Genomic DNA, 24,364 nt, shown 5'->3' with positions numbered 1-24,364 from the left:
AAATGTTGGTCCCATTTATTTAAAAAAAATCCATAAAGTCGCGTATGTTCTGAGGGGTGTGGCTACCGTTACAGTCTATGATCGGGATTCCCCTCCCACTCGAGTCAAAATAAAAACCAACTAAGAAGAAGGGGGGAAGTCCCGCCTCGTTGTCTGGGCCAGCCAATGGGCCAGCTGGGCTAAAACGGATCTAGAAAGATGGCGACTTACAGTGCAGGAATAACAGGCTTCATTTTAACGTTCATGTTAGACCTTTTTTTACAGTCTATGGTCGGTACATACCTGTGGCGGTGGGCTCCTCGGCCGCGGCTAGGTCGATGGTGTCGTCCGCGGCAGTGTCTACTTCTGCCACAGCCGGGTCTTCAGCAGCAGGGACCACTTCTACCTCTCCTCCTGCTGCTGCTGTGGGGCCCACGGAGGCCACCTCCTCCACCGCTGGATCCACGTCCTCCTCTGCCACAGCTGGCTCAACAGCTGGATCCACGGCTGCCTCCTCCACGCCCTCCTCGGCAGCGCCAGGCTCAGCCTCGGAGGCAGCGGGAACGTCCAGAGCGATGGCGTCTCCTCCGTCCTCAGTGGTGACCACGACCACCTCGGTGGGGACAGGAGACGACTCCACAGGGACCACTGGAGGAACAGGGACAGTAGACATTTACAAATTACAATTTAGGCATTTAGCAGAAGGGAGAAGAGTGTGGGACGTGTGGAGCGTTGTCCCGGCGTTTTTAGTGAGGGTACTTCCAGCTTTCCTACGTTGGCTGATCTGAGTGCGCGGGAGGGTTTGTAGGGTTCGATCATACTTGCAAGATATGGGGGAGCCATACCTTTGGTTGCTTTGAATGCCAGCATCAGAGTTTTGTATTCTGTGCGGGCAGTGACCGGGAGCCAGTGGAGGGAGCGGAGCAGGGGGGAGACATGTGAGAATTTTGGCTGGTTGAAGACCAAGCGAGCTGCGGCATTTTGGATCAGCTGGAGAGGCTTAAGTGCACATGCTGGTAGGCCAGTAAGGAGGGAGTTACAATAGTCGAGTTTTGACAAGACTGTTGTCTGGATTAGGAGCTGGGCTGATTCCTGATTCTATGATATTTATTAATTATTATCCTTTTTTTAACCCATTTTTGGCGAGAACCCCTTTTGGTGTTTTAAACATTATGTTACAATTTAGCTATTGAAAAATGTTGTTTTGTGTATGTGTGTCATTCTCATATATCTTTGAACTGTCGTCCATCATGAGTCACACAGAAGAACACACACGGACATCTCCATAAAAGCAATGCGGGCTAATTAATCGTTTATTCGGATCAAGGTCGACCTTTCTTAGCTTCCGCGCCGCAAATAAAGGCATCGACCTCTGCGAACGAGGCATCATCGACTACATGTGGATGGCTTTGATAACAAAAGGGAAGTGAGTATTTGGCGTCGCCATCGGCTGGTTTATTGGTCATGCACGCCCGCGCCAACGCCCCACGCCACGCCCGGTCTGTCAGCTGGTTTATTGGTCATGCACGCCCCGCGCCAACTCCCCACGCCACGCCCGGTCTGTCAGCTGGTTTATTGGTCATGCACGCCCCGCACCGCGCCGCGCACCACGTCACGCCCGGTCTGTCAGCTGGTTTATTGGTCATGCACGCCCCGCACCACGCCCCACGCCACGCCACGCCCGGTCTGTTAGCTGGTTTATTGGTCATGCGCCCCCGCCCCACGCCGCGCCCGGTCTGATGAAAGCTCTCACCAGCAGTGGTGTTTCCACAGCTAGTAGTCGTAGGGCTGCTGGTCACAACCGCAGGAGATGAGACACTAGTAGGAAGAGGAGATGGACTACTAGTGGGTATACTAGTAGGAGGAGTTGTTGTTGTTGTTGTAGTTGTTGTTGTAGTTGTTGTTGTAGTTGTAGTTGTTGTTGTGGTTGTAGGTACAACCACAGTAGGAACAGGAGACGACACTACCGGTATTACTGAAGGAAAGTACAGTAGGAGTAAACGTCTAACATGTTTCTTATATATTTTAAATGAGATGTGCAGTGTACAGTACAGTACAGTACAGTACAGTACAGTACAGTACAGTACAGTACAGCACAGTACAGTACAGTACAGTACAGTACAGTACAGTACAGTACAGTACAGTACAGCACAGTACAGTACAGTACAGTACAGTACAGTACAGTACAGTACAGCACAGTACAGTACAGTACAGTACAGTACAGTACAGTACAGTACAGTACAGTACAGTACAGTCACACAAATATGACATGCCAATAAAGCCACGTAATCGTTGGTATCAGTCGGATCAAGGTCTCTAAGCTTCCACACTGCGAATAAAGGCGTCGCCCTTTGCGAACGAGGCATCGACCATATGAATAGTTTTGATACTAAATACTTAGTATTCATGGTATTTTGCATTTGCATAGTTTATTCATCATGCACATGGTATGAAAAAGCCTTAAGGGATTCTCTTTCTGAATACATTTAATTTAATTCATTAAAAATTTTACATATTATTGCTTATAGCTACTTTAAGGTGAAAATGAAGGGTCCAGTGTGTGCTCTTACCAGCCGTGGGTTTTTCCACAGGGTTTATTTAAGGTAATAAAAGGTCCTTACCGGCCGTGGGGTTTTCCACAGGGTTTATTTAAGGTAATGAAAGGTCCTTACCAGCCGTGGGGTTTTCCACAGGGTTTATTTAAGGTAATGAAAGGTCCTTACCAGCCGTGGGGTTTTTCCACAGGGTTTATTTAAGGTAATGAAAGGTCCTTACCAGCCGTGGGTTTTTCCACAGGGTTTATTTAAGGTAATACAAGGTCCTTACCGGCCGTGGGGTTTTCCACAGGGTTTATTTAAGGTAATGAAAGGTCCTTACCAGCCGTGGGGTTTTCCACAGGGTTTATTTAAGGTAATGAAAGGTCCTTACCAGCCGTGGGGTTTTTCCACAGGGTTTATTTAAGGTAATGAAAGGTCCTTACCAGCCGTGGGGTTTTCCACAGGGTTTATTTAAGGTAATGAAGGTCCTTACCGGCCGTGGGGTTTTTCCACAGTGTTTATTTAAGGTAATGAAAGGTCCTTACCAGCCGTGGGGTTTTTCCACAGGGTTTATTTAAGGTAATGAAAGGTCCTTACCGGCCGTGGGGTTTTCCACAGGGTTTATTTAAGGTAATGAAAGGTCCTTACCGGCCGTGGGGTTTTCCACAGGGTTTATTTAAGGTAATGAAAGGTCCTTACCAGCCGTGGGGTTTTCCACAGGGTTTATTTAAGGTAATGAAAGGTCCTTACCAGCCGTGGGGTTTTCCATAGGGTTTATTTAAGGTAATGAAAGGTCCTTACCAGCCGTGGGGTTTTCCACAGGGTTTATTTAAGGTAATGAAAGGTCCTTACCAGCCGTGGGGTTGCCACAGGGTTTATTTAAGGGAATGAAAGGTCCTTACCAGCCGTGGGGTTTCCACAGGTGCTGGGGATGCTGGCCATGAGCACCACTTGGGGCCTGAAGGCGCCCAGGCCGGTGTAGGTGTGAGTGACGGTGCGTTCCCTGGAGATTAGCGTGCCGCTGGCGTCCCCAAAGTCCCAGTTGAAGGTGATGTCCGAGTCTCCCAGGTAGCGGCTGGGGTCGTGGACGTTGACGCTGAACGCCACCGCGCGGTTCTGGATGAAGCTCTGGTCGTTCCCGTTCACGTCGTTCACCTGGGCGAGCGAGATGGTGAACGGGATCTGGTCTGTCGGTCGAGACGGAGGAGACGGACATGTTATCATGGCTAGAGCCGTGAGGCTAAATGTTTCATGTTATCATGGCTAGAGCCGTGAGGCTAAATGTTTCATGTTATCATGGCTAGAGCCGTGAGGCTAAATGTTTCATGTTATCATGGCTAGAGCCGTGAGGCTAAATGTTTCATGGCTAGAGCCGTGAGGCTAAATGTTTCATGTTATCATGGCTAGAGCCGTGAGGCTAAATGTTTCATGGCTAGAGCCGTGAGGCTAAATGTTTCATGTTATCATGGCTAGAGCCGTGAGGCTAAATGTTTCATGTTATCATGGCTAGAGCCGTGAGGCTAAATGTTTCATGTTATCATGGCTAGAGCCGTGAGGCTAAATGTTTCATGTTATCATGGCTAGAGCCGTGAGACTAAATGTTTCATGTTATCATGGCTAGAGCCGTGAGGCTAAATGTTTCATGGCTAGAGCCGTGAGGCTAAATGTTTCATGGCTAGAGCCGTGAGGCTAAATGTTTCATGGCTAGAGCCGTGAGGCTAAATGTTTCATGTTATCATGGCTAGAGCCGTGAGGCTAAATGTTTCATGTTATCATGGCTAGAGCCGTGAGGCTAAATGTTTCATGTTATCATGGCTAGAGCCGTGAGGCTAAATGTTTCATGTTATCATGGCTAGAGCCGTGAGACTAAATGTTTCATGTTATCATGGCTAGAGCCGTGAGGCTAAATGTTTCATGTTATCATGGCTAGAGCCGTGAGGCTAAATGTTTCATGGCTAGAGCCGTGAGGCTAAATGTTTCATGTTATCATGGCTAGAGCCGTGAGGCTAAATGTTTCATGGCTAGAGCCGTGAGGCTAAATGTTTCATGTTATCATGGCTAGAGCCGTGAGGCTAAATGTTTCATGGCTAGAGCCGTGAGGCTAAATGTTTCATGGCTAGAGCCGTGAGGCTAAATGTTTCATGGCTAGAGCCGTGAGGCTAAATGTTTCATGGCTAGAGCCGTGAGGCTAAATGTTTCATGGCTAGAGCCGTGAGGCTAAATGTTTCATGGCTAGAGCCGTGAGGCTAAATGTTTCATGTTATCATGGCTAGAGCCGTGAGGCTAAATGTTTCATGTTTCATGTTATCATGGCTAGAGCCGTGAGGCTAAATGTTTCATGGCTAGAGCCGTGAGGCTAAATGTTTCATGTTATCATGGCTAGAGCCGTGAGGCTAAATGTTTCATGGCTAGAGCCGTGAGGCTAAATGTTTCATGGCTAGAGCCGTGAGGCTAAATGTTTCATGGCTAGAGCCGTGAGGCTAAATGTTTCATGGCTAGAGCCGTGAGGCTAAATGTTTCATGGCTAGAGCCGTGAGGCTAAATGTTTCATGTTATCATGGCTAGAGCCGTGAGGCTAAATGTTTCATGTTTCATGTTATCATGGCTAGAGCCGTGAGGCTAAATGTTTCATGTTTCATGTTATCATGGCTAGAGCCGTGAGGCTAAATGTTTCATGTTATCATGGCTAGAGCCGTGAGGCTAAATGTTTCATGTTATCATGGCTAGAGCCGTGAGGCTAAATGTTTCATGTTATCATGGCTAGAGCCGTGAGGCTAAATGTTTCATGTTATCATGGCTAGAGCCGTGAGGCTAAATGTTTCATGGCTAGAGCCGTGAGGCTAAATGTTTCATGGCTAGAGCCGTGAGGCTAAATGTTTCATGGCTAGAGCCGTGAGGCTAAATGTTTCATGTTATCATGGCTAGAGCCGTGAGGCTAAATGTTTCATGTTTCATGTTATCATGGCTAGAGCCGTGAGGCTAAATGTTTCATGTTTCATGTTATCATGGCTAGAGCCGTGAGGCTAAATGTTTCATGTTATCATGGCTAGAGCCGTGAGGCTAAATGTTTCATGTTATCATGGCTAGAGCCGTGAGGCTAAATGTTTCATGTTATCATGGCTAGAGCCGTGAGACTAAATGTTTCATGTTATCATGGCTAGAGCCGTGAGGCTAAATGTTTCATGTTATCATGGCTAGAGCCGTGAGACTAAATGTTTCATGTTATCATGGCTAGAGCCGTGAGGCTAAATGTTTCATGTTATCATGGCTAGAGCCGTGAGGCTAAATGTTTCATGTTATCATGGCTAGAGCCGTGAGGCTAAATGTTTCATGTTTGCTAGAAATATCGCGGCTAGTCTCTCAATGGGCGAGGTTGACTTGTCACTGTGATAGTGAACTCTGTGGAGGCAGAGCTACCTGTGATAGTGAACTCTGTGGAGGCAGAGCTACCTGTGATAGTGAACATTGTGGAGGCGGGGCTACCTGTGATAGTGAACACTGTGAAGGCGGAGCTACCTGTGATAGTGAACACTGTGGAGGCGGAGCTACCTGTGATAGTAAACACTGTGGAGGCGGGGCTACCTGTGATAGTGAACAGGGTGGAGGCGGAGCTACCTGTGATAGTGAACACTGTGGAGGCGGAGCTACCTGTGATAGTGAACACTGTGGAGGCGGGGCTACCTGTGATAGTGAACAGGGTGGAGGCGGGGCTACCTGTGATAGTGAACAGGGTGGAGGCGGGGCTACCTGTGATAGTGAACAGGGTGGAGGCGGGGCTACCTGTGATAGTGAACACCGTGGAGGCGGAGCTACCTGTGATAGTGAACACCGTGGAGGCGGAGCTACCTGTGATAGTGAACACCGTGGAGGCGGAGCTACCTGTGATAGTGAACAGGGTGGAGGCGTGTCTACCTGTGATAGTGAACACTGTGGAGGCGGAGCTACCTGTGATAGTGAACACTGTGGAGGCGGAGCTACCTGTGATAGTGAACAGCGTGGAGGCGGAGCTACCTGTGATAGTGAACACCGTGGAGGCGTATCCCAGCGGGATGAAGCGCGTCTCGGAGCGCATGTGGTAGATCACCACCTCCATGTTGTAGGAGCCCAGAGGCACGTTGTCTGTTCCAATGGACAGCGAGGAGGAGGGGCCGTCTGCTACCTGCCAATAGCGCCCTGCCAATTAGGAACAAGTATTTTATATTCATTACTTTATATGTTTATTGGACAGAGACAATGCAAAACAACATCGTTCCAAGTTACCGAATATTATTATGCGAGAGAGAGAGAGATGTATTACTTTCTCTAATCAAGCAAATTATCAAATGTAACTAATTATGAATTGGTGGTGTTAGTGGAGTAGTTCTTTTCATCACTCCATTTTCATCAGGTTTCTCTTTTCTTTATCAAAGCATTGATTAAAAACATTTATACTTAAACAGCAATGAATACGGTATTGGTTCTTATGTTATAATCCAGTGACAGGCATTTGGTTCTGTACGTGTAATTATTGACACAATATTTTAGATACCATAACCTTTGATTAAACGGATTAATAAACATAGCAGGGCGATAATTATAACATGTTTACCTCATACCTTCCACACGTAGACATCACATTAGTGATAATTATAACATGTTTACCCCATGCCTTCCACACGCAGACATCACATTAGTGATAATTATAACATGTTTACCCCATGCCTTCCACACGCAGACATCACATTAGTGATAATTATAACATGTTTACCACATGCCTTCCACACGCAGACATTAGTGATAATTATAACATGTTTACCCCATGCCTTCCACACGCAGACATTAGTGATAATTATAACATGTTTACCTCATACCTTCCACACGCAGACATTAGTGATAATTATAACATGTTTACCCCATGCCTTCCACACGTAGACATCACATTAGTGATAATTATAACATGTTTACCCCATGCCTTCCACACGTAGACATATGAGGGTTTCCTGGGGTTGGGGAGGACGTTCAGAGGGGTCCCATCGGGGAACAGCTGCGTCCCGTCGGTGGGGAGGTCCGGGTACACAGCCTGGCCCTCGCGGTACTCGGTTCCTGGAACATGATCAACTGAATGTTCAATTTGGTTTACATTTCCAAGGAGCTTTATTGACATGATAAAACACGCGTATACATTGGGAAGGGAAAGCAAGTGTCGTCAAAACGTAATAAAAACAATTTAATGGTATATTCAGTGATTTCACTCAAAAAACCTTAGGTTTCGTTTTTGGCTGCGGGACCCAGCCTTTCGTCCAATCAGGATAGAGAGTCAAAAACGAAACCTAAGGTTTTTTGACCCCCAGGGGTTAACTGGGGACAGGGAGGAACTCCTTATATGGTCAGCACACTCTATAGTAGGGAGGATTATCACAACAAAAAAAAGAATAAGTGATATTTGAATTAAGTGAAATCACTGAATATACCTTTAAGTCAAAAATGAATGGGTAAATATGTACAGGAGTGGGTAGAGCATCGTGTTGAACAGAGATATGTCACATTGCCATGAAGCTTTTTGAAACTAACAGCAATCTTTAAATCAGTCACTTTTGGGACAATTAGCAGCTCTAGTAATAGTTACTAACTGTTAGTAAAGTAAATGGAGAGTATCATAGTTCCATTATATCGATGTTCCACTGTTACGTTCTTAGCTTACATATGATTCATGATAACTACTTTTATATTTGTATGTGATGTATTGCCATGCTCTTTGTTCCAGTCGCTCTGGATTAAGAGCGTCTGATAAAAGCATAAATTGTAATTTGTATTTGATTGAAAAGCTACTGTAGTTAGTGGCCATTTCCCCTATTTTGGGGAAATGGCCTAAATGTAATGCCTCAACTTCTACAGTGATATGTGCTTGTCAGGGTGGGGGGGGGGGGGGGGGGGTGGGTTACATATTCATAAATAAATATGAATATATTTTGGGGGGTCTCCAGTTCAAAATAAATATGAATATTTTGGGGGGTCTCCAGTTCAAAATAAATGTGAATATTTTGGGGGGTCTCCAGTTCAAAATAAATGTGAATATTTTGGGGGGTCTCGTCCTGAACAGATTGCTGTATATCTCACCGTTGAGGGAAGCGTTCTGAACCAGACCACAATTTACAATTTACAATTTAGGCATTTAGCAGACGCTCTTAATCCAGAGCGACTTACATTTAGGCAAGAACAAAAGCATGGGAATACATCACGTAAAAACATTTATCATGAAACATGCGTAAGCTAAGAAGGTAACAGTGGAATATCTATATGATGAAACTATACATACACTATACATAATAAACTATACATATTCACTACTATGCTATACATATGTACTATGGCGTGCTATGACTATATACAATACAATTATAGTGCTGTCTACATAACATGCTATAAGTCTAAGTCAAATGCTATCTAAGCCACCTGTATATCTCACCGTTGAGGGAAACGTTCTGAACCAGACCACCTGTATATCTCACCGTTGAGGGAAACGTTCTGAACCAGACCACCTGTATATCTCACCGTTGAGGGAAACGTTCTGAACCAGACCACCTGTATATCTCACCGTTGAGGGAAACGTTCTGAACCAGACCACCTGTATATCTCACCGTTGAGGGAAACGTTCTGAACCAGACCACCTGTATATCTCACCGTTGAACGGAAGCGTTCTGAACCAGACCACCTGTATATCTCACCGTTGAGGGTAGCGTTCCGGGCCCAGACCACCTGACCGTCAGGAAGCACCGTCTGGTTCTGAGGGAAACGGAGGTTGATGTTGAAGCTCGCTTTGGCTCCGGTGATGGTGGGGGCGTCGTTACTGATGTCGAAGGAGAGCTCGCCCCCTAGTGAACACACACACAGAGACACAGACACAGACACAGACAGACACACAGACACAGACACACACACACACACACACACACAGACACACACACAGACACACACACACACACACACACACACACACACACACACACACACACACACACACACACACACACACACACACACACACACACACACACACACACACACACAAACACACACACATTATATTTTAAAATTATATATTGTTTATCCCACGATTTTGTAACCCATTTTTCACCCCTGTGTCAATCATCTAATGTGATCCTGGGCTCTACACACCCTCCACCAACCTAGTCCCCATATATGGGGGACAAGGGGAGAGCAACCTAGTCCCCATATATGGGGGACAAGGGGAGAGCAACCTAGTCCCCATATATGGGGGACAAGGGGAGAGCAACCTAGTCCCCATATATGGGGGACAAGGGGAGAGCAACGGACTTGAACTCATGCTTCCTTCATGCCTGAGTGTCCAAGTTGCTCCTTTACACCTGACGGGGGGAGTTTCCCTGGTTGGACGTAGCGCGTGGAAGGAACACGTTATTCCAACCAGTTCCTTTCCCCTCCTTCAGGCGCCCCGGCTGGCCAGGGGGAGGCAGTATAGAGACCAGTTCCTTTCCCCTCCATCAGGCGCCCCGGCTGGCCAGGGGGAGGCAGTATAGAGACCAGTTCCTTTCCCCTCCATCAGGCGCCCCGGCTGGCCAGGGGGAGGCAGTATAGAGACCAGTTCCTTTCCCCTCCATCAGGCGCCCCGGCTGGCCAGGGGGAGGCAGTATAGAGACCAGTTCCTTTCCCCTCCATCAGGCGCCCCGGCTGGCCAGGGGGAGGCAGTATAGAGACCAGTTCCTTTCCCCTCCATCAGGCGCCCCGGCTGGCCAGGGGGAGGTTTAGTGACCAGGATTACTGCATGTTTTTTGTGAGGGTACCTACCCTAGGGGACACGGGGAGAACATGTGAGGGTACTATACCCTAGGGGACACGGGGAGAACATGTGAGGGTACCTACCCTATAGGGGACACGGGGAGAACATGCAAACTCCACACAGAAAGGCCCTTTCGCCAACCCCGCCTTCGGGTATGGGCACTGATGACGCGGAGGAGGAAACACGCCGCCAGCGCCCACAGCGTCCCGAGCGGGAATGGAACCCAGGACCTTCTAGCTGTGAGGCGACAGCACTACCAACTGTGCCACCGTGGCCCCCACACACACATTATATGACAACACAAATACAATGAATGAAATGTTATTTCAACCAGTTTGTGTGTGGTATTATGTTAACACGATATCAATATAACAAATACACAGTACATCTGCAGTGGACTTGGGTAACAAGTAGCCCTGCCTGAAGCAGCAGCTCCTATATATAAGCCCAATAGATCTCCTCTGTGCAGAAAACCTTTTGGTTCATTTGGTAGAAACACCTGGGTTCAAATCATGGGTGAAACAGCTGGAACTATTTTGATTAACCTTAACTCACTGCTGCCACCTGCTGGCGGAGTCAGGTTAGGACACCCTGACTGTAAGATCAGATAGTGTATGTCAACTATGTTAAACCTAAATGTTCAGCTTTAAGAGTCTCTTATGGCTGAGACTCACCTTTCAAACAGTTTAAAAAATAAATGTTCATCTTTAAGAGTCTCTTATGGCTGAGACTCTCAGTCAGACTCACCATTCAAACAGTTTATAAACTAAATGTCCAGCTTTAACAGAGTCTCAGACTCACCATTCAAACAGTTTATAACCTAAATGTCCAGCTTTAACAGAGTCTCAGACTCACCATTCAAACAGTTTATAACCTAAATGTCCAGCTTTAACAGGGTCTCAGACTCACCATTCAAACAGTTTATAACCTAAATGTCCAGCTTTAACAGGGTCTCAGACTCACCATTCAAACAGTTTATAACCTAAATGTCCAGCTTTAACAGGGTCTCAGACTCACCATTCAAACAGTTTATAACCTAAATGTCCAGCTTTAACAGAGTCTCAAACTCACCATTCAAACAGTTTATAACCTAAATGTCCAGCTTTAACAGGGTCTCAGACTCACCATTCAAACAGTTTATAACCTAAATGTCCAGCTTTAACAGAGTCTCAAACTCACCATTCAAACAGTTTATAAACTAAATGTCCAGCTTTAACAGGGTCTCAGACTCACCATTCAAACAGTTTATAACCTAAATGTCCAGCTTTAACAGAGTCTCAGACTCACCATTCAAACAGTTTATAACCTAAATGTCCAGCTTTAACAGGGTCTCAAACTCACCATTCAAACCGTTTATAAACTAAATGTCCAGCTTTAACAGAGTCTCAAACTCACCATTCAAACAGTTTATAACCTAAATGTCCAGCTTTAACAGAGTCTCAAACTCACCATTCAAACCGTTTATAAACTAAATGTCCAGCTTTAACAGGGTCTCAGACTCACCATTCAAACAGTTTATAAACTAAATGTCCAGCTTTAACAGAGTCTCAGACTCACCATTCAAACAGTTTATAAACTAAATGTCCAGCTTTAACAGGGTCTCAGACTCACCATTCAAACAGTTTATAAACTAAATGTCCAGCTTTAACAGAGTCTCAGACTCACCATTCAAACAGTTTATAAACTAAATGTCCAGCTTTAACAGGGTCTCAGACTCACCATTCAAACAGTTTATAAACTAAATGTCCAGCTTTAACAGGGTCTCAGACTCACCATTCAAACAGTTTATAAACTAAATGTCCAGCTTTAACAGAGTCTCAAACTCACCATTCAAACAGTTTATAAACTAAATGTCCAGCTTTAACAGAGTCTCAAACTCACCATTCAAACAGTTTATAACCTAAATGTCCAGCTTTAACAGAGTCTCAGACTCACCATTCAAACCGTTTATAACCTAAATGTCCAGCTTTAACAGGGTCTCAGACTCACCATTCAAACAGTTTATAACCTAAATGTCCAGCTTTAACAGAGTCTCAAACTCACCATTCAAACAGTTTATAACCTAAATGTCCAGCTTTAACAGAGTCTCAGACTCACCATTCAAACAGTTTATAACCTAAATGTCCAGCTTTAACAGAGTCTCAGACTCACCATTCAAACAGTTTATAACCTAAATGTCCAGCTTTAACAGGGTCTCAAACTCACCATTCAAACAGTTTATAAACTAAATGTCCAGCTTTAACAGAGTCTCAAACTCACCATTCAAACAGTTTATAAACTAAATGTCCAGCTTTAACAGAGTCTCAAACTCACCATTCAAACAGTTTATAAACTAAATGTCCAGCTTTAACAGAGTCTCAAACTCACCATTCAAACAGTTTATAACCTAAATGTCCAGCTTTAACAGAGTCTCAAACTCACCATTCAAACAGTTTATAACCTAAATGTCCAGCTTTAACAGGGTCTCAGACTCACCATTCCAGCAGTTTCTGAAGCGTGCGTCTCCGTCTCTCCACACCGGGTACAGCCGTGAGTTCCATGAGCGGTAGCGTGTGAACTGAACTCTGGGCTCTGGAGGAGGAGGAACAAGAGGCATTGATTACTATTCATGAAGGTATTGATATCGTGATATCTGCAAAACGGCCAACGTCAGCACATTTTGGGCACGTTTGGGCGAGTGGCTATGGCTGCTTTTAGCCCAAGGAGTGCATTTTGTGCAAAACTAATGCTTGGAATGGATTCAGAATCATGAAAACCCCCTAGTTGGACACGTCATTTAAAGACGTTTACGCTGCGGACAAAGACAAACTCTTGTTGTGACACATCATGAAAACAAACAATGGTTTGGGCCGAAAAAGATATTAGAAATAAGGAAAAAACACATTTTGTTTAGTTTTTCTTCTTACTAATTTATCTGCCCAAAACATTGTGTTTATTGTCATGATTTGTCACCATCCGAGTTGTCTTTGTTTGAGGATTACAGGTCTTTAAATAAATACTTTTTGAAATGTTTATGGGGAAAAATGTATAATTTCCTGGGCCTGTCGTGGTAATGAAAATGGGGGCAGGACTGCGACCCACAGAATTATCTGTAATTGAGAGTGACTGTTCACCGCTTCACCTCCCAATGTATGAATGAATGAACCTTCACCTCCCCAATGTATGAATGAATGAACCTTCACCTCCCAATGTATGAATGAATGAACCTTCACCTCCCAATGTATGAATGAATGAACCTTCACCTCCCAATGTATGAATGAATGAACCTTCACCTCCCAATGTATGAATGAATGAACCTTCACCTCCCCAATGTATGAATGAATGAACCTTCACCTCCCAATGTATGAATGAATGAACCTTCACCTCCCAATGTATGAATGAATGAACCTTCACCTCCCCATGTATGAATGAATGAACCTTCACCTCCCCATGTATGAATGAATGAACCTTCACCTCCCAATGTATGAATGAATGAACCTTCACCTCCCAATGTATGAATGAATGAACCTTCACCTCCCAATGTGTGAATGAATGAACCTTCACCTCCCAATGTATGAATGAATGAACCTTCACCTCCCAACGTATGAATGAATGAACCTTCACCTCCCAATGTATGAATGAATGAACCTTCACCTCCCCATGTATGAATGAATGAACCTTCACCTCCCGATGTATGAATGAATGAACCTTCACCTCCCAATGTATGAATGAATGAACCTTCACCTCCCAATGTATGAATGAATGAACCTTCACCTCCCAATGTATGAATGAATGAACCTTCACCTCCCAATGTATGAATGAATGAACCTTCACCTCCCAACGTATGAATGAATGAACCTTCACCTCCCAATGTATGAATGAATGAACCTTCACCTCCCCATGTATGAATGAATGAACCTTCACCTCCCCATGTATGAATGAATGAACCTTCACCTCCCAATGTATGAATGAATGAACCTTCACCTCCCAATGTATGAATGAATGAGCCTTCACCTCCCAATGTATGAATGAATGAACCTTCACCTCCCAATGTATGAATGAATGAACCTTCACCTCCCAACGTATGAATGAATGAACCTTCACCTCCCAATGTATGAATGAATGAACCTTCACCTCCCAATGTATGAATGAATGAACCTTCACCTCCCAATGTATGAATGAATGAACCTTCACCTCCCAATGTATGAATGAATGAACCTTCACCTCCCAATGTATGAATGAATGAACCTTCACCTCCCAATGTATGAATGAATGAACCTTCACCTCCAAATGTATGAATGAATGAACCTTCACCTCCCAATGTATGAATGAATGAACCTTCACCTCCCAATGTATGAATGAATGAACCTTCACCTCCCAATGTATGAATGAATGAACCTTCACCTCCCAATGTATGAATGAATGAACCTTCACCTCCCAATGTATGAATGAATGGACCTTCACCTCCCAATGTATGAATGAATGAACCTTCACCTCCCCATGTATGAATGAATGAACCTTCACCTCCCAATGTATGAATGAATGAACCTTCACCTCCCAATGTATGGATGAATGAACCTTCACCTCCCAATGAATGAATGAATGAACCTTCACCTCCCAATGTATGAATGAATGAACCTTCAACTCCCAATGAATGAATGAATGAACCTTCACCTCCCAATGTATGTATGAATGGACCTTCACCTCATAATGGTACCAACACCATGTTATCTCTCCTAATGGTACCAACATCATGTTCTCTCTCCTAATGGTACCAACATCATGTTATCTCTCCTAATGGTACCAACATCATGTTATCTCTCCTAATGGTACCAACAGCATGTTATCTCTCCTAATGGTACCAACATCATGTTATCTCTCCTAATGGTACCAACATCATGTTATCTCTCCTAATGGTACCAACATCATGTTATCTCTCCTAATGGTACCAACATCATGTTATCTCTCCTAATGGTACCAACATCATGTTATCTCTCCTAATGGTACCAACATCATGTTATCTCTCCTAATGGTACCAACACCATGTTATCTCTCCTAATGGTACCAACATCATGTTATCTCTCCTAATGGTACCAACATCATGTTATCTCTCCTAATGGTACTGTCGTATATGGCCGCAATAATTCGTCATTCTATTGTCGTATCTAGACTCAATAGTTCATTCTTATTCTACTACATTCTGTGGTAAGTTGATTGTCTAGTCTGTCTGCAGGTCTGAAAGCAATCACTCAGTCAAGTACTCTGCATTGTTCATTACTCCTTTGAAGCTTCTCTCAGGTGTGAATCAAAACACACGTAGCAGCCATCTGCTATTCCTATGCACGTTGTTGATCTTTATGTTAAATCCCAACCCCTCCCAGAACTCAACTGTTTGATGTAAACTATATATATGTCTGTAAATACAATGTTAAGTTAGTCTTGTTGGGGGCAGTGTGACCGTACGGTCATGTGCCCTGGGCTCCGCGGCTCAACTCAAGGGCCGCGGAAAGCCCTCTGTCTTTGTCTGACTTACTGCAAATAAATACATCGATGGATCTTCAGTTCACCTCTCTCTGCGTGATTTTCCTCATCCGACCGTCTAAGAGTTTACCGTCTATACTCTTCGTTACTTTGTCTATTTTAGTCCAGTTTAGATGAGTGTACTTGTTGAATTTACACGACAGTACCAACATCATGTTATCTCTCCTAATGGTACCAACATCATGTTATCTCTCCTAATGGTACCAACATCATGTTATCTCTCCTAATGGTACCAACACCATGTTATCTCTCCTAATGGTACCAACATCATGTTATCTCTCCTAATGGTACCAACATCATGTTATCTCTCCTAATGGTACCAACATCATGTTATCTCTCCTAATGGTACCAACATCATGTTATCTCTCCTAATGGTACCAACATCATGTTATCTCTCCTAATGGTACCAACATCATGTTATCTCTCCTAATGGTACCAACATCATGTTATCTCTCCTAATGGTACCAACATCATGTTATCTCTCCTAATGGTACCAACATCATGTTATCTCTCCTAATGGTACCAACATCATGTTATCTCTCCTAATGGTACCAACATCATGTTATCTCCTAATGGTACCAACATCATGTTATCTCTCCTAATGGTACCAACATCATGTTATCTCTCCTAATGGTACCAACATCATGTTATCTCTCCTAATGGTACCAACATCATGTTATCTCTCCTAATGGTACCAACATCATGTTATCTCTCCTAATGGTACCAACATCATGTTATCTCTCCTAATGGTACCAACATCATGTTATCTCTCCTAATGGTACCAACATCATGTTATCTCTCCTAATGGTACCAACATCATGTTATCTCTCCTAATGGTACCAACATCATGTTATCTCTCCTAATGGTACCAACATCAATACAGCATGGATGGAATTATGGACAGAATATCATCCAACGACAACAACATATTCATATAGTGTTATAGTGTTAAAAACCACAGGTTTTTAGCGTGAGTTGGAGATGAAAGCGGAGCATATTTTCCCCTTGGGGGGCCTTGGGGGGAGGAGGGGGGGGGGTGGTCACACGGCCCCTCCAATCTCCCTCAATCCCTTTCATGTGATCATCAGCTGAGCGCATGCATCCGTAATCCTCCCACACACACACACACACACACACACACACACACACACACACACACACACACACACACACACACACACACACAAGAGCGAGGGCTCTCAGACATTGGGGCGACCCGGTCAGCCTGAAGCAGCTCATCCACTGAAGTGTGTGTGTGTGTGTGTGTGTGTGTGTGTGTGTGTGTGTGTGTGTGTGTGTGTGTGTGTGTGTGTGTGTGTGTGTGTGTGTGGGGTTGGAGGGTTTTCATTCTTCTCTTCAGTCACTAAACCATAAAGACTAACATATCGATGGCGTCATTAGAGCAGAAAAAGCTCTAAATGTCCATAATTTAACTTTTTGTTAATTAGTAAATTCATGTCCTGCTTGATCACACACACCACAGCGTCACACAAAAGTAGCAGATCTGCAAGTTCAAAACGCGCCGCGAAGCCACACATTTTGAGCTTGTAGATCTGCTAATTTTGAATTTGCATCCCGGAAAGTATCGGTTTTGGACATAAGAGAGAGACGATATGGTGATATATAATAAATAATAATAATAATAATAATAATAATAATAATAATAATAATAATAATAATAATAATAATAATAATAATAATAATAATAATAATAATAATAATAATAATAATAATAATAATAATAGGAGACGATATGATGATGTGTGGAGTGACTTTTTAAGGGACTTGATTTGCCATGAATGAATTAGTGTAGTGTGAATTAATGTAGTGTGTAATTAAAGGGTTATGGATTCATTATCAGCACTAAATCAGAGTGAAATCATAGATAAATAAAGGAAATGCAACTCAAACGAGAAGGCCATTGAGATCAGGTAGCAAAGTGCTGATTTATGATTTGTCCTTAAAACTAATCTCTTGCATAAGATATGCCAGTTATTGTTTAAGTGTAAAATGCTAGATTTAAAGACAGTCTTTTAACCTCGTGAAGTACATATTAAACCTGCTCCTTTTGTATCTATAAATGTACATCATCTTTAGAATTTACTTTTGACCCATTTCTGTCCTTACTCTGTCTCTCTACCCCTCGGTCGCTTTCAAATGAAAACTACAAATAATGTTGACAAAAAAACAAATACTAATTCCATCCACATCTTTGCACCTGTAAATCTGTGGCAATAAAGTTCATTCAGTTCATGATTTAGAGGCCACAGAATGAAGCTGAATTTAAACACATTATTCTCTAACCAATACAGAAAACAGACAAAACGTCTACATACAACCATCAAACAGATTTTTGACAAACATAATAATATAATAATTCTAGATGTGTGTGTATACTCACTGGAGGCCGAGACAGCCGAGCCGAACGCCAGCGCAACGATCATCAGTGTGAAAGTCCCCATGCCGGTCCGAGAGCGAGTTCTGGTCCTTTTCTGAGCTCTGAGTCGTCACCCTGTAACCCGACAACACCACACGACACCGAGAGGCTGGAGGAACAGATTCTGACTCTCTACAACACCACAGAACACCGAGAGGCTGGAGGGACAGATTCTGACTCTCTTAAAACACTCTGGTGTCATAAATCATCCACGGGGATGGGCACCGCCCCCTTTTCTACTGAACCGTACGCAATCAAATCCTCAGTGTGATTTCAACTCTGAGAGTGTAACACATGTAACCAAATGGACCCTTAACTTGTCTGTAACTCTGAAAGCGTATACACATGTAACCAAATAGACCCTTAACTTGTCTGTAACTCTGAAAGCGTACACATGTAACCAAATGGACCCTTAACTTGTCTGTAACTCTGAAAGCGTACACATGTAGCCTGCAGGGGTCATCGACATGCTGGCCTGTGGTGGGCAATTTTTGTCAAAATGTCATGTTTGCCACGTCGGACATGACGAGTGAGCAATAATATTACCAGAAGCACTGACTGACCATAACAGGTCTGTAACTCTGAGAGTGAACACAACTTACAACACTCTCAGAGTTAAGAAGCACTAGTACTATATGGTAGTAGACAATGTGATTTAGAATAGACTAGAGGCGCCTCTTAGCAAAAAGGAAAGGAAAGGTACTATGTTTACCCAGGGTAACTGGACTAAGGAAAGGAAAGGTACTCTGTTTACCCAGGGTAACTGGACTAAGGAAAGGAAAGGTACTATGTTTACCCAGGGTAACTGGACTAAGGAAAGGAAAGGTACCGGTACTATGTTTACCCAGGGTAACTGGACTAAGGAAAGGAAAGGTACCATGTTTACCCAGGGTAACTGGACTAAGGAAAGGAAAGGTACTATGTTTACCCAGGGTAACTGGACTAAGGAAAGGAAAGGTACTATGTTTACCCAGGGTAACTGGACTAAGGAAAGGAAAGGTACTATGTTTACCCAGGGTAACTGGACTAAGCTCAAGAACTTGTTTACAGCCAGGCCCTGCTCATAGAACATTTCATGGTAGAGGTTCAATGCCTTGTCCAAGGGCACTTCAGCGGTGGTAATTTTAACGTGCCGGTCCGGGGATACGAACTAGCGACATTCCGATATCGAGACCGCTCCGCAAACCGTTCGGCCACCGCTGCCAGCAGTATGATGGCTTTGTCAGTCTGAGTTCTCTCATATGATTACAATGTCTGTAAATGTTTGGGACAAATATGAATGTATTTTATATTGTATATATGGATGTTTTTATATCTTATGCAACTGGATATACTTTGAGACTTGTACGTATCACGTCACCAGGTGTGGTACATCACACACTATATATACACATGTATAATTTGTATATACATATATATACATATATACATCACACACTACATTTACAGGTGTGGTACATCACACACTATATATAAATAATACATGTATTGTCTACTCATTCCTTGAAGGTCTGAGGACCTGTGTAAGGACACATTGATGACCTCTGCATTTTACATTGAATATGTTCTTTTCCTCTCCTCCACCTGTCACTACACCTCAGAGGCAGTTACTCAACTTTGTACTCCATAAAATCATTTGACAACTTTGTTTATGATAGGATGTCCCGAATCCCGATCACGTTGATTTGATTTTGAGTATCTGCCGATACCGATATTAATATTTTTATAGAACTGTTATGCCATATCACAGTACAATACAGTACAATATCCTAAACCACAGACATTATCCTGCCCTATGCAGGAGCTAACGATTTCCGTAGACAACGCCCTGGTAACGTCTGTCCCAACAGCCAGGAATCTTGGTGTTGTCCTGGACAGTCAGCTCTCATTCAAAACTCACATCACAGCTGTCACTCGATCCTGTAGGTTCACACTCTATAACATACGAGGAATTAGACCGTTCCTCACCCAGGAATCAGCCCAGCTCCTAATCCAGACAACAGTCTTGTCAAAACTCAACTATTGTAACTCCCTCCTTACTGGCCTACCAGCATGTGCACTTAAGCCTCTCCAGCTGATCCAAAATGCCGCAGCTCGCTTGGTCTTCAACCAGCCAATATTCTCACATGTCTCCCCCCTGCTCCGCTCCCTCCACTGGCTCCCGGTCGCTGCCCGCACAGAATACAAAACTCTGATGCTGGCATTCAAAGCAACCAAAGGTATGGCTCCCCCATATCTTGCAAGTATGATCGAACCCTACAAACCCTCCCGCGCACTCAGATCAGCGAACGCAGGGAAGCTGGAAGTACCCTCACTAAAAACGCCGGGACAACGCTCCACACGTCCCAAACTCTTCTCCCTTCTGGCTCCAAAACTGTGGAATGCACTTCCCATTGCAGTCAGAACTGCAGCATCACTCCCAATCTTCCGCCGTAGTCTGAAAACCCACCTTTTCAGACTCCATCATGGCCCATAGCACTTACCCCACCCCCTTAGATAGCATTTCTGTAGAATTAGATAGCATTTTATACAGACTTATAGCATGTTATGTAGACAGCACTATAATTGCATTGTTATGTAGACAGCACTATAATTGCATTGTATATAGTCATAGCACGTCATAGTACATATGTATAGCATAGTAGTATAGATGTATATGTATAGCTTCATTATATAGATATTCCACAGTTACTTTCTTAGCTTACGCATGTTTCTTGATAAATGTTTTTATGTGATGTATTCCCATGCTTTTTTGTTCTTGCTTAATGTAAGTCGCTCTGGATTAAGAGCGTCTGCTAAATGCCTAAATTGTAAATTGTAACAGAGTATTAATTCCTACATTGTTGTATGGATACTTTTACTCCTAACAGAGTATTAATTCCAACATTGTTGTATGGATACTTTTACTCCTAACAGAGTATTAATTCCAACATTGTTGTATGGATACTTTTACTCCTAACAGAGTATTAATTCCAACATTGTTGTATGGATACTTTTACTCCTAACAGAGTATTAATTCCTACATTGTTGTATGGATACTTTTACTCCTAACAGAGTATTAATTCCTACATTGTTTATTTGTTGTATGGATACTGTTAACCCTTGGCCTACAATTAACGGAAAAAACTGAATTAATCTAAAAATCTAAACCTCCCGTTAACGGAATAAACGGAATGACAATCAATATCAGTTATCGGGGGGTTTTGCTAATATTAATATTTTTGGATGTAATTTACCAAAAAACGGCCGAAATCCGCGTGATCGTGCGCTATCGTGCACACGCGCCGTCTCTATGTGCGTCGCTGTAAAAAAAATTGATATTTTGCGATCTTTTGGGGTTGATTTGAGGTTAATTTGACTTAGTTATGAAAAATATAGCATTAGCTTATCTGGTGGCGAATCGAGAAAATACACTATCAATGAAAAAAAAATGAAAAAACATCTTTTCAAGCCACCAGATCTTTCTTGTATGTTAAAACGATGAATAAAAAATATGCCAATTTGTTACCCAAACAAAATAATTGGGACTGGCAGTCCAAGGGTTAACAATAACCACTAAACTATTTAACCCATTCTGAACGGGTACCCATGTTGGTGTTAGCATCATGTTATGCTTTATCTATTGAAAAATAGCAGATCTACAAGCTCGTAGCGCGCCACCGAGTGGCGCGCTACAAGCTTGTAGGTCTGCTATTTTTGAAAAATCTAAGAACGACTGACATTTTTAGAATCTGATCTCAGGTCAGAGGAATGGGTTCATCAGACCAGTGTGTGTCCAGTGGAAACCTCGTATGAATCTGATCTCAGGTCAGAATGGTTTAACTGAGGATGACTCTGTACAGTACAGTACAGTACTGTACTGTGCTGTGCTGTACTGTACTCCGTCCTCGGGTTCACTTGGTTCATTAAAATCTTAAATTCTTGCAGAGCTGTAGAAAGGCTGACCTCAGAGCTATGGAGGGGGGGGGGGTCACAAGATGAGTGTGTGAGGACGCCTAATCAATAGCATCCTTTTAGATCGTTTTTCTACGTGGCCTCCAGCCCCCCCCCCACCCCTCCCCCACCCCCCCACCCCTCCCTATGTGGCCTCCAGGCCCCCGCCCCCCCCCCCGCCCCCCCCACCCCACCACCCCTCCCTATGTGGCCTCCAGGCCAGGCTATTAAACAATACCTCCAGAGTATTAACGACATGCTGCGCGCTCGTCTGATGAGCACAAGACCCGGCCGGCGGTATTCATCTACGTAGACGACCTCAGGAACTCATTTATTCACCGTCATGAAGACAGAATGAAAGGTCATGAAGACAGAATGAAAGGTCATGAAGACAGAATGAAAGGTCATGAAGACAGAATGAAAGGTCATGAAGACAGAATGAAAGGTCATGAAGACAGAATGAAAGGTCATGAAGACAGAATGAAAGGTCATGAAGACAGAATGAAAGGTCATGAAGACAGCTCCACAATGACTAGTGGGTCCCTGGCTTATGGGTCCATTTGGTTCTTAATGTGGTGTCCTGGGGGGGGGTTATTTGTATTACACGTAGATTAAAGCAAAAATAAAATCTAATAACCGATTATGTGAAAGGAGCCGCCACACACACACTAACTATTAACACTAAATGTAAAATGATGATGTTTTACTTTTAGTAATATTACTAAGACATCTACATACTGACAACCAGGTGAATACATCACGGACTGAGCCTTTAACATCTAATGGAATATCACAGACATTATTAGACTCTAATGGAATATCACAGACATTAGACTCTAATGGAATATCACAGACATTAGACTCTAATGGAATATCACAGACATTAGACTCTAATGGAATATCACAGACATTAGACTCTAATGGAATATCACAGACATTATTAGACTCTAATGGAATATCACAGACATCATTAGACTCTAATGGAATATCACAGACATCATTAGACTCTAATGGAATATCACAGACATTATTAGACTCTAATGGAATATCACAGACATTAGACTCTAATGGAATATCACAGACATCATTAGACTCTAATGGAATATCACAGACATTAGACTCTAATGGAATATCACAGACATCATTAGACTCTAATGGAATATCACAGACATCATTAGACTCTAATGGAATATCACAGACATCATTAGACTCTAATGGAATATCACAGACATTAGACTCTAATGGAATATCACAGACATCATTAGACTCTAATGGAATATCACAGACATTAGACTCTAATGGAATATAACAGACATCATTAGACTCTAATGGAATATCACAGACATCATTAGACTCTAATGGAATATCACAGACATTAGACTCTAATGGAATATAACAGACATCATTAGACTCTAATGGAATATCACAGACATTAGACTCTAATGGAATATCAGACATTATTAGACTCTAATGGAATATCACAGACATTATTAGACTCTAATGGAATATCACAGACATTATCAGGCTTCTGAACTTATTAATGCTATAGTTTGACCACAGTTCAAATGCTCTGATCTTCATATATTAACCGAAAGTAACCATGACGCTTTTTCTTTTTTCTTGCTTGATCTCACCGAAGGCGGTCACATTTTTGTTCTCTCTCCCTCCCTCGTGTGTGACTACACACACACACACACACACACACACACACACACACACACACACACACACACACACACACACACACACACACACACACACACACACCCACTGTCCACCAAACCTCTCTCTCTCTCTCTCTCTCTCTCTCACTACACACACACACACCCACTGTCCACCAAACCTCTCTCTCTCTCTCTCTCTCTCTCACCACACACACACACACACACACACACACACACACACACACACACACACACACACACACACACAGTCCACCAAACCTCTCTCTCTCTCTCACTACACACACACACACACACACACACACACACACACACACACACACACACACACACACACACACACACACACACTGTCCACCAAACCTCTCTCTCTCTCTCCCTCACGATTTTGCAACCCATTTTTTCACCCAGTGTCAATAATTATCTAATGTAATCCTGGGCGCTATACTCCTCCTGCCAACCTGGGGACTGACCTCATGCT

General features: G+C 43.4%; 1 protein-coding gene across 2 annotated transcripts in view; it reads right to left on the bottom strand.

Annotated features, from left to right (window-relative positions):
- The window catches only part of LOC310875552 (melanocyte protein PMEL-like), a 29,154-nt gene extending 10,757 nt beyond the window's left edge, over nucleotides 1-18,397 (bottom strand). For both annotated transcript variants that reach the window (XM_083788827.1, XM_083788828.1), the window contains exons 1-7: nucleotides 18,233-18,397; nucleotides 12,787-12,882; nucleotides 9,221-9,367; nucleotides 7,461-7,598; nucleotides 6,528-6,689; nucleotides 3,419-3,703; nucleotides 283-627 (exon numbers count right to left, since the gene is read on the bottom strand). In XM_083788827.1, coding sequence (XP_083644953.1) covers nucleotides 283-627; nucleotides 3,419-3,703; nucleotides 6,528-6,689; nucleotides 7,461-7,598; nucleotides 9,221-9,367; nucleotides 12,787-12,882; nucleotides 18,233-18,293 — 1,234 coding nt within the window. In that variant the 5' untranslated portion in view covers nucleotides 18,294-18,397. The remainder of the gene's footprint in view (nucleotides 1-282; nucleotides 628-3,418; nucleotides 3,704-6,527; nucleotides 6,690-7,460; nucleotides 7,599-9,220; nucleotides 9,368-12,786; nucleotides 12,883-18,232) is intronic.
- Nucleotides 18,398-24,364: the final 5,967 nt, after the last annotated feature.

Source organism: Protomyctophum parallelum, assembly GCF_964188405.1.
Source record: "Protomyctophum parallelum genome assembly, chromosome: 18".
Lineage (NCBI taxonomy): Eukaryota > Metazoa > Chordata > Actinopteri > Myctophiformes > Myctophidae > Protomyctophum > Protomyctophum parallelum.
The sequence above is the reverse complement of the archived record's forward strand: the minus strand, read 5'-3'. Positions and strand labels throughout refer to the sequence as shown.